This window comes from Ursus maritimus, unplaced genomic scaffold (assembly GCF_017311325.1).
Source record: "Ursus maritimus isolate PB19 unplaced genomic scaffold, ASM1731132v1 scaffold_3, whole genome shotgun sequence".
Taxonomy (NCBI): domain Eukaryota; kingdom Metazoa; phylum Chordata; class Mammalia; order Carnivora; family Ursidae; genus Ursus; species Ursus maritimus.
The window spans coordinates 6,726,529-6,736,345 of record NW_024425563.1 but is presented as its reverse complement, the minus strand read 5'-3'; the positions used below and the strand labels follow the sequence as shown (position 1 = coordinate 6,736,345).

General features: G+C 60.2%; 1 protein-coding gene across 8 annotated transcripts; it reads right to left on the bottom strand.

The window, feature by feature from the left end:
- Window positions 1-874: 874 nt before the first annotated feature.
- On the bottom strand, window positions 875-9,480 carry ZNF467 (zinc finger protein 467). 8 transcript variants are annotated; one of them, XM_040643832.1, is made up of 6 exons: window positions 8,943-9,479; window positions 7,180-7,334; window positions 6,859-6,934; window positions 6,259-6,375; window positions 5,344-5,457; window positions 875-2,764 (listed from the first exon to the last, which is right to left on the bottom strand). In XM_040643832.1, the coding sequence occupies exons 3-6, from the start codon at window positions 6,890-6,892 to the stop codon at window positions 1,266-1,268; spliced, it is 1,764 nt and encodes a 587-aa protein (XP_040499766.1). In that variant the 5' UTR covers window positions 6,893-6,934; window positions 7,180-7,334; window positions 8,943-9,479; the 3' UTR covers window positions 875-1,265. The 8 variants fall into 8 exon arrangements, with proteins under 8 accessions (XP_040499766.1, XP_040499767.1, XP_040499769.1 ...); XM_040643833.1 differs by having other exon boundaries at window positions 9,030-9,479; XM_040643835.1 differs by lacking the exon at window positions 8,943-9,479 and adding an exon at window positions 8,324-8,363.
- Window positions 9,481-9,817: the final 337 nt, after the last annotated feature.

Below are 9,817 nucleotides of genomic sequence, written 5' to 3'. Positions count from 1 at the left end.
CAACCTCCCTTGACCTTTCCTAGATTTGGGATGCCCTCACCACATACCCGCAAAGCCCTCTGGGCTCGCCCTAGCTGAGGATTTCTGACATCTTTTGCAAGTCTGTCTGTCTCGCTTACTATTGTTTCCCAGTGCCTAGTGTAGTGCTTGGCAGGCAGAAGGCACCCAATAAATATTGGCTAGGGTTATTTTTGGTGATGGTAATGCTAGAGTTGGAAATGGCCTCAGCCCTCATCAACTGACAATCTACGGTAATGAGAAAGCAGAGTCACAAGAAAATGAATGCTCTGCTCCAAGTCCTATGAGAGGCACAGGAGGGGTTAGACCCGAGCCTTCTCCAAGGCCAGCATGTTTCCCATCATCCTCCACTCCCCTTCACCGCCAGCCAGCCAGCCAGCCAGCCACATGCAGCTACAGAGACATCTGGATCGGGCATCCGTCATAAAGCCAGAACGTAGGAAAATGGTGTTGGGGAAGCAACCTTCATCTGCTGCTCATGTCCTTCCTCCTGCTGCCAGGCAGTTCTGAGATCCCCCGGGAGAGTTCCAGAGCCCACCGTTCAGCGTGCCATCTCCATGGGAATGGCCAAAGGGCGCCCTGCCCCTCTCTGCACTCCCTACAGCTGTAGCCTCAACACCCGCCATGAGAAGTGCATGTCCATCTTCCATCAGATGTCTGAGCTAGAAGCAGGGAGCAGGACAGCGGCTTAACGGTTACCTCTGTTATATTCGCATTTGGTAGAGCCATTACCAGCGCCTGGCTAAATTTAGCTCACCCCATAGGAAGGGATGGTCCTCTGGGGAGGACTGAGGTGGGGCAGTGGATGAGAAGAGTCAGGGGCTCCCACCCTGTGCTCATTTAACAGCCCCAGAACCTTCAGAATTTAATTTTAATGACACTTTAAGTACACACATAACCATTCTTTCACTCCCCCTGGAGAGGCTCCTGACCCAGTCAGTCCTTGGTGGCGCGGGGGTGGGGGGTGGGGGGGTGTCCAAGAAATAAACGTCTGCTTTCTGATGGGGTCTCTTGGTGGGATTCTTTTCGGGACTCACGCCTGAACTGTTCCCAGCAAGGGTTCACTCTTAACATTGTCTTTGTCACAGAATGTCAAAGCTGATTATCTTTTCCGGACTTCTCTCCAGCAAGATAAAGAGGGAAGAAGAGCCATCGGGGCCCAGGCCATCCTGCCCACCGTCCAGAAGATCTCCAGCGTGGGTTTCTCCAACCAGCGAGCCAAGGAAGGGTCCTGGAGAGAACAAAGCTCAGAAAAAGAGGGGGGGCGCTGTTACCTCTGTGGGAGCGGGCCAGGCTGGGGCCGAGAGGTCGGCGTCGGGGGCCGGGTGGGCGGCTTCGCCGTGAATGCGCTGGTGCCGCACCAGGTGGGTCTTGCGGCTGAAGCTCTTGCCGCACTGCGGGCAGGAGAAGGGGCGGGAGCCAGTGTGGATGGCCTGGTGGCGCACCAGGTTGGTTTTGGAGCTGAAGCTGCGGGCGCAGACGGCGCAGGCGTGGGGCCGACTGCCCGTGTGCACCGCCTGGTGGCGGCCCAGGTGCGACTTGCGGCTGAAGCGGCGGCCGCACTGCGCACAGGCGAAAGGCCTGGCGCCGCTGTGGGCTCTGGAGTGCGCGACCAGATTGGGCCTCGAGCCGAAGCGGCGGCCACACTGCGCGCAGGCGAAGGGCCGCTCGCCCGGGTGCACGCGGCGGTGCCGCGCCGGGTGCTGCCCGTGGGCTAAGCCGCGCCCGCAGTCCGCGCAGGAGGACCGCTCGCTGGCGGGAGGCCCCTGGGTCGCCGGGGTGTCTCCGGGCGTGCAGGCCAAGGGCTCGGCAGCGGCGGGGTCCACCGTGGTGCCCAGCGCGCATTCGTCGCACCCAAAGGGGCGCCCCTCGGCGCGGTGCAGACGCTGGTGCGTGGCGAGGTTCTTCTTCCAGCCGAAGCTCAGGCCGCACTCGGAGCAGGAGAAAGGCTTGGGCCCGGGAGGGGACGGGGTGGGGGACGGGGCAGGGGAACCCGGCGAAGCGGGCGCGTCGGGGGAAGATGGGGCGCGGCCGGCCGCCTCGTGCACCCTTTGGTGCCGCACCAAGTGCTGCTTGTGCGTGAAGCTGCGCGAGCACTGCGCGCACTGGTAGGGCCTCTCGCCGGTGTGGATGCGCTGGTGGCGGATCAGGTGCGTCTTTTTGCGAAAGCGCTTCTCGCACTCGGTGCAGGGGAAGGGCCGCTCGCCCGTGTGCGTCTTCTGGTGCGAGCCCAGGTGTATCTTCTGGCTGAAGCGCTTGCCGCACTCGGCGCACGGGTAGGGCCGCTCGCCGGTGTGCGTGCGCAGGTGGCGGGTCAGGTGGGCCTTCTTGCTGAAGCGCTTGTCGCACTCGGAGCAGGGGAAAGGCCGCTCGCCGAGGTGGCTGCGCAGGTGCAGCAGCATGTGCGCGCGCTGCGCGAAGCTGCGGCCACAGTCCGGGCAGGCGCAGGGGCCCTCGCCGCGGTGCAGCCTCTGGTGCAGCCGCAAAGTCAGCTGGTCCCGGAACCGCCGCTCGCACTCCCCGCAGCCATAAGGCTTCTCCGAGGTCGGGGCCCAGCCGGCCAGCGCGAGTCCGTCCAGTGCCCCTGGGGCCCCAGGCTCCAGCTTGTACGCGGCGGCCAGAGGCCCCAGGTCCGGCGCTGGAAAAGGGCCGGGGAGTAATGACAGATGCTGGGGCCATTCGACCTCCTCTTCTGCCTCCTGATCGTCCTCCTCCACCTTCACCTTCCGTATCATCCACTCATCCCCTGAAAAGTCAAAACCAGACGAGCCAATTAAGCCCCACTTTTATTTATGCCACGTTTATTTGCCAATGGGACCACCACTTCTGGAGCCCCGCAGTCTGGCTTTTGTTCTTTCCATTCTACTGGAAGTTTCCGGGGAATGACCAAATCCGAAGGTCACCGTTCAGTCCTCTTCCTTGGTTATTTGCAGCCCGGGAAGCTGGTGGGAGCCCCCAGCTCCTCCCGGGGCGTCTCTTACGCTTCCGCCGACGGAGGAGTGTTTTCCCTGCCTCTGCTGCAGAGGCACAGTGTGCTTGTGTGTCCCCGAAGATAGACGTGGCTCCAAGTTCGGTCCTCAGGCTTCACTCTAGGTTCATCTGCTCACATTGTTGGCTCCCCCCAGATCTTGCAGCCCTTTTTGGAACCAGTCTCCCATGAGCTGAGCAGCTCTAACTCCCCTCTGGTGGCTACGGAGCTGCCCCTGCCCCTAACTCCCTTCATTCTTGCCTCTGGAGCCAGGTGGGAAATCCCAGTTTAGGAAGAGGAGGATGGAGTTTACAGGAATTGGGGAACCAGTGAACAGTGCCAACTCTGGAGAAGTGGAGAGTGCCTTCTGGGGGAGCAGGTTTGAGGTGGGTCCCACTGGAGCTTTGCCCCTCTTGGGCACTGCAATGGTCGAGCCAAGAGAAAGGAGCTCAGGACCCAGACTGGGAGTGTCTACTGTGTCTACTTGGGTTCTCCTCTGCCACTAGCCAGTACTGTGACCTTGGTTCGCTTACCTCTGTTACTGCTCTGAGCTCACTGTGTTAGTTTGCTTAGATAGAAGGGCTGTATTAGTTCACCGTTCCTAAGCATGGCGCCACATCATACTCTCCTGGGGACTTTTACCAAATGCATCTGTGGGAGCAGGGTGCATGAATGGGTTCTCTTTCTTTAAAGCTCCCAAAGTCATTCTTGTTTAAGAGCCCTTGAACCAGATGATCTGAGTTGCTGTCTGGCTCTGAAAGTCTGAAATAGCCCGAGCACTATTGGACATGCGCACACGGACTGTCACAGATTTACTCTCAATTTCTTTTACCGATCCATCAGTTCCAAACAACTATTTATCCTATTGTGATACTGCTTTCATTTTCATTGCGCCACTGTTCTACTCAAGAACCATCAATAGGGGCGCCTGGGTGGCACAGCGGTTAAGCGTCTGCCTTCGGCTCAGGGCGGGATCCCGGCGTTCTGGGATCGAGCCCCACATCAGGCTCCTCCGCTGGGAGCCTGCTTCTTCCTCTCCCACTCCCCCTGCTTGTGTTCCCTCTCTCGCTGGCTGTTTCTATTCCTGTCAAATAAATAAAATCTTAAAAAAAAAAAAAAAAGAACCATCAATAGCTCCCTATCATTTACAGGATAAAGTAAGTTCCACCTAGACCAACTTTCTTACTACCTCCAGGCATAAACGCTCTTCTGCAGCCAAGCTGGTCTGCTCTAACCCCAGCCACACATCAACTTTTCTGTATTAAAGTCTCTTCTCAGCCTAGAATGTTTTCCCACCCTCTACCCCACCATCAGAGCTGATGTCTACACCTCCCTCAAAATGCAGCACAGATCCCCAAAATCTTTGACAAATCCAGCAGGTGAGGATCTCTTATCTACCCATAGCACTTAACTGTTAACGCCGCTACATGGCCTTGCAATGGCTTTATTTTTATTTGTTCTTTTAATTCCTTATTCTATTCAAATTAATGTCATCTCAGCTAGATTTTAGCTTCTGAAAGGCAGACATCTTGTGTTCCATTTCTGTATGTGTCTAATAAAAATGAGGATTGCCACCATTTATTGAGTGCCAACCACAGATGACACCCCGTCCGTCCACTGTCCCAAAGCTTCGCAGCAACCATGAAGTGACTCATCTCCCTGCTCACAGGTGAACAAGCAAGCTCCTGGAGGTGAAGGAGCCTATCTAAGGTCACTTGTAAGGAAATGGGGAGGAAGGATTCAAACCAAGTCTGTGTCAGCCTAGGGGCAATCTCATTCCCTTCTGCCTAACACAGCCTGGACCCAGCAGGCACTGAATAAACCCCTGGAATAAATGATAGCAGTCAGGCAGAAGGTGCTAAGCGTGCTGGTAGTGGAAGGGAGTGATGGCAGCATTGTGGAGAGAGAAATCAACTGTTCCATCACCCTGGGTGTGGGGGAGATGAGCCCAGTACAACGGATTTGGGGCATTTGGGTACCCGTGAGACCAGTGGAGATTTGGGGGAGGGAGCTTGTCTGGGGTGAGGCAATGAAAAGGTAGGTCTTCATGGTAATGGTAATTCAAGTCAAGTCAGCAAGTACACACGTAGACGGGGAGGTGGGAGGAGAAGACTTCTAGAGGATGTTGAGGTGAGGGTCAGTTTCTCTGGGTGACCGGCCTCTCTGAGTTCTGTCTTCTGTGGTGTGGAGTTCCCTCTGGGGGCGGAAGCTCTACAGCAGAAAGGGGCCAGGGACTGATTCATCTTAAGTTGGAAGGGCCTGAAGTGGCTGCCTCATCAGATAGCAGCTGGGAGTTGACAAAGCCCCTGTCCCTGCTGCCTGGGCCCCAGGTGGGCTGGAGAGGTGGGCAGACTTACCTGGGCAGGAGCCCATGGGCTCGGCCTTCTGTGGTGCGCATGCCTGGCCTCCTCTGCAGGCGGCTTGAGCTTCTTCCGTGTGGGTGCCTTCCTCTGGTCTGGGGGCCTCGTGCCCTGGCAGAGAACAGGCTACCTCAAGGACTCCAAAGACATCACAGCCGGACAGAGGTCCCCACTGGTGCTATCAAGCAGGGGCTTTTGAAACCCTAGTCCCAGCCCCACCGGCAGGATCTTGTCCCACATCATACCTGCAGGGACTGAATTCCCAGCCTCCCCCAGGCAGCCTCAGGCTCCTTCAAGCAGGGGCAGCTGCAAGCAAAGGCTGTGCAGGTGGTGAGAGCCACAGCTGTGAGAAGCTTCTGGAACATGTGTGGGAGGTAGTGGAAGCAAGGAAAGGTCCCTGCCCTGAGGCTTGCATAAGACTCCTAGGAGGACAGCTGCAGACCTCCCAGCCACCAGATGGACCCAAGTGCCAGGCAAATCCTTGTGCAAGATCAGAATGTCAAGAAGCCAGACGCGGGCCTACTTTCTGCGTCTTCTCCCTCTGGGAGCTCCTTAGCCACCTTCCTCACCTCTTCCAAATCTTGCTCAAGTCTTACCTCCCCAACGGGGCCTGCTCTCACTCTCACACTATTTAATGCTGCAACCCAACCCACCCCCACCTCGGGCCCTTCCCCATAGCACATATCCCCTTCTGACACAGTTTATAAGTACATTTATTTTTGTATTTGTTGTTTGCTGACTTTCTGCCCTAAGATTAAGCTCCTGGAAGGTAGGGATCTTTATTTGGTCACTCAGGTATTCCAAATATGGAGAATAGCACCCTGGCATTTAGTAAGTGCTCAACAAATAGTTGATGAAGAAGGAAAGGTAGATCCCACCCCAAGCCACTGCTCACGGTCCCCACCTACTTACCAGAGCACGTGCCCAGCATGCTGTCTTCCCTGGAAGGGGACATCCGCTCCTGGTTATTATGGGACCCTTCCCCAGGCTCACTTTGGGGGGCCATTTCCGGCTGTCCCACAGAGAATCCTGTTACAGGCAGAAGGATGGGACCAAGTAAAGCGTCTAGTACAGAACAGGTGATCAAAGGGAGGGCCTCTTTCCCTTCCCAAACACAGCTCAGGGGCTTGTTCCAACTTGCTCAGGAAGGAAGGGTCTCTAGCCAGCATGACAGGGGACAGCGAGGCTCCCCAGCAGCCTGTCCAGGTATCCACCTCAGTCCCTTTGCACTGAGTCAAGGGCAGGTGAAGGAAGAGAACAGATTTAAATATCCGGGTGCTCTGTGAGTCCCCATGTGCGCCTGTGCACATACAATCCGGCACAGCCTCCGCAGGGCCAGACATGGAAATAGACCCTGGTGGAGCTGAGGCTGCCCTACAGGCTCCCTGGGGGTCTCTGGGGTCTCAGGGTTGCCATCTCCTGACTGTCCGAATGGTAGGGAAGCAGCAGGCCTAGGGTGCCCCTGAATCCTGCCCCCCATCCACCCACGTTCCTTGAGTGCTGCTGGCTCACCCAGGGAGCTGAGGGCCTCAAAGGTCTCTCTCATGGCAACCCAGGGTAGCTCCTCCTGGGAATCAGGCCACACACCCTAAGGAGAAAACACATCCTTGTTCACATTCTTCTCCGGACAGCTGCCACCTGGGCCTTGGCTCTGCCCAGCCTCTCCCCATCAGCGATCCCCAGGAGCTCCAAAGGTGATGTCCCCAGGTACAGGTAAGGGGAATGAGGGAAGATGGGTTTCAGAAAGCAAAGAGATCTTTGAAGGCCAAGGCCTTGAAGCCACTTCTGCAGGCTCTGGTCAGCTCCAGAAATCAGCTGCACCCCTACCCTCACCTGGCAGGTCTCTGAAGCAGGCCCAGCCCACCAGTGCTCCCCTGCCTGGGGACGTCAGGAATCAATCGATTCTCTGGGGAGAGGGTGGAGAGTGGAAGACCGGGGTGGGGAGCGGGAACTTCATCTCCTGGGCCCTCCAGCTGTCACTGCAGGAGCTGGTGAAATAGGAGCCAGCGGAGGGGCGGAGGTGAGTGTCACTGTTGGGCAACTGGTGGGGGAGGCCCTCAGAAGAGGGTCTTTGCTGAAGGCAGGAAATGGCTTTTGCTTCCTCTCCCCAAAACCCTACCTCAAAACCATCGCCCCTCCCCCTCAGGGCTTCCCCTGGCAGGGACACCCCGCCCTCGAGCCCCCTTCCCAGCTCCTCCTCCAGCGGATTCCCTGCCCCTCCCCCTTCAGACTCCCCTCCCCCCCATCTCTCTGGCAGCCTTCCCTCTGCCCCTCCCTTCTCCGACTCCCTCTGCCTTCCGCCCTCTCTCCCCACCGAATCTGGCCGGCTCCCCAGCTCCGCCCCCTGCCCCGCCCCTCCGGCTCCTCCCCCTGCTCACAGCCGGGCCAGCCCCTCCCGGCCCCCACCGGTAGGCCCTCCCCAGCCACCGCCCCCCTGACCCTCAGCTCTGGGCAGTCTCGGCGACAGCGCTCCCCTCCTCCTCCCCGGCTCAGGGCCGCCTTTCCCTTCCCTCCCGGTTCTCCCCCCAGGCTCCATCCCCCTCCCCGGCTGCACACCCTCTCCCTTCCTTTCCCCCTCCTCTTTTCCTTCCTCCCTAACGCCGCCCTCCTCCTCCCCGCTTTTCTCCCTCACCCCGCACTCCCCTCCCCTCTCCCTCTCCTCCCCCACTCTGGTTTCCCTTCCTTCTCCTTTCCTCTCTTCACCTCAGTTCCCTCCCTCCTCCCCCCTCCCCAGCCCTCCTCCCCTCTCCCCACACCATCCTCCTCCCTCCCTCCCCCCCTGCCTCCCTCCTGCAGCTTGCCTTCCCCTCCGAGGCCCCCGTCTCCCTTCCCCCTTTGCCTCCCCAGCAGGCTCTCGCTTCCCTACCCTCCCGGTCCCCAGTCCCTAGAACCGCTCTTCCCCTCCCCCTTCCAGTCCGCTCCCCGAGCTCCTTCCCTTGTCCCCAGGCTCCCCCAAGCCTGGGAGTCTGTGGCTTACGGCTCGCTCTGGACCTTCTCCCTGACCCTGCTCCTCCCCACCCCTGCCTCCCAACACACCTCCGCTTCCCTCCCCTCTCTCTCAGTGGCTACCTTCCCCATTTCTGCTCCCCACTGACTTCTACCCCCCCCCCCAAGTTTTCCTCCCGACCAAACCCCTGCCGTCCCACCTCCCCGCCTCCGTTTGTCCCCTAGAGCCTCTCCTCCCAGACCTCACTCCACGGCACGGCCCCTCCCCGGCTCCCGGGCTCACCTGTCAGCGCCCTTCTCTCCCGCCCCTCCCGAAAGGCCTGATCCCTTGGCCTCGGTGCCCCCCTTCCCCCACGACCCCCTCCCACACTCTCTCTCCCCATTCCGGAGACTCCTCACTCCCTCCCCTCGGGAGCCTCCCAACCTTCTCCCACCGGACTCCCACCCGGCCCCACTCTGCAGCCTCCGCCCCTCCCTCCAGACCCCCGGGCTTCCTTCTCCTCTCTACTACCAAGACCACCCCCTAGCCAGGCCCTCACTCCTCAGCCCCAGCCCCTCCCTCCTCCAGCCCCTGCCCCTCCCCTGCCCTTTCTTCCCCCCCCACCCCACCCCTCCAGCGCTCCCAGCGCCCCCACCCCCGGGGCTGTCACCTGCGCGGAGCGGGCAGTGACTGAGTGTCGGTGTAGAAGGGGAAGCGGGCGGAGCCGCCTGCCGCTGGGCGCCTCCACGGCCCGTACCTGGCGGGCTGGCCGGTCGGGTCTCCCCGCTGCTGGCGGGACCCAGGCGCCCGGGCCTTCTGCCCCGGCCGGTTCTGCTCGCAATGGCGCCCGCTGCCTGTAGCTCGGGTGCCGACTGCCCGAAAGACTGACAGACTGACAGCCCCGAAACTTCGCGGGGAGGGGAGAGGAAAAGACGCGGAGGGAGCGGGAGCGGGGAAGCAGCGCCCGGCAGGGGGGAGGGGAGCGCGGAAGCGGGAGGGGAGCTGCGGGGCACCCCGTGGGGGAGGTAGGGGCAGGGGGGTGCTGGAGTGGGGTCGCGGGAGGGCGCACGGCGGGGTTAGGCGTGCAGGTGACGGTGTGGAGGGACGGAGGCCCAGAGTAGGTGATGGAAAGTGGGAGCCTAGGAACGAGGAGGGGGGGGAGGGAAGAGGGGGAAGGGAAGGGAGGAGTGTGGGGGAGGGGTGGAGGAGGGAGAGGAGGCAGGGAGGAAGGGCACGCTGGCTGCGCGGGAGGGTGCTCGCAGGCGCCGAGGGAGGAGCCAGGGGAAAGGTGGAGCGCGAGGGGAGGGGGTGCGGTGAGGAGTTGGGGAGGGGAAGAGGAGGGGGCGTGCTCGGGGGAGGAGAGCCCGTGAGTGTCTGTTTTGCTGTCTTTGAATCGCGAGCCCCCCCCTGGAGCGTATCCGTGCCGCGCTTCGCGGTGGGATCGAGTCTCCGGACTGTCGGTCTGTGGTGTTGGTCTGGGAAACTCAGACCCGCCCCTGCTCTCCACTCCGATTCCACCCGGATCCGCTCAGACCCACAACCGCC

Excerpts from the sequence above, each read along its gene's own strand:
- ZNF467 (XM_040643832.1), bottom strand. The coding sequence starts at position 6,892 with ATGAGAGAGACCTTTGAGGCCCTCAGCTCCCTGG. Across the intron at positions 5,458-6,258 it reads CATGCTGGGCACGTGCTCTG|GGCACGAGGCCCCCAGACCA; the intron begins GTAAGTAGGTGG and ends GTTCTCTGCCAG. Across the intron at positions 2,765-5,343 it reads GCCCATGGGCTCCTGCCCAG|GGGATGAGTGGATGATACGG; the intron begins GTAAGTCTGCCC and ends TTGACTTTTCAG.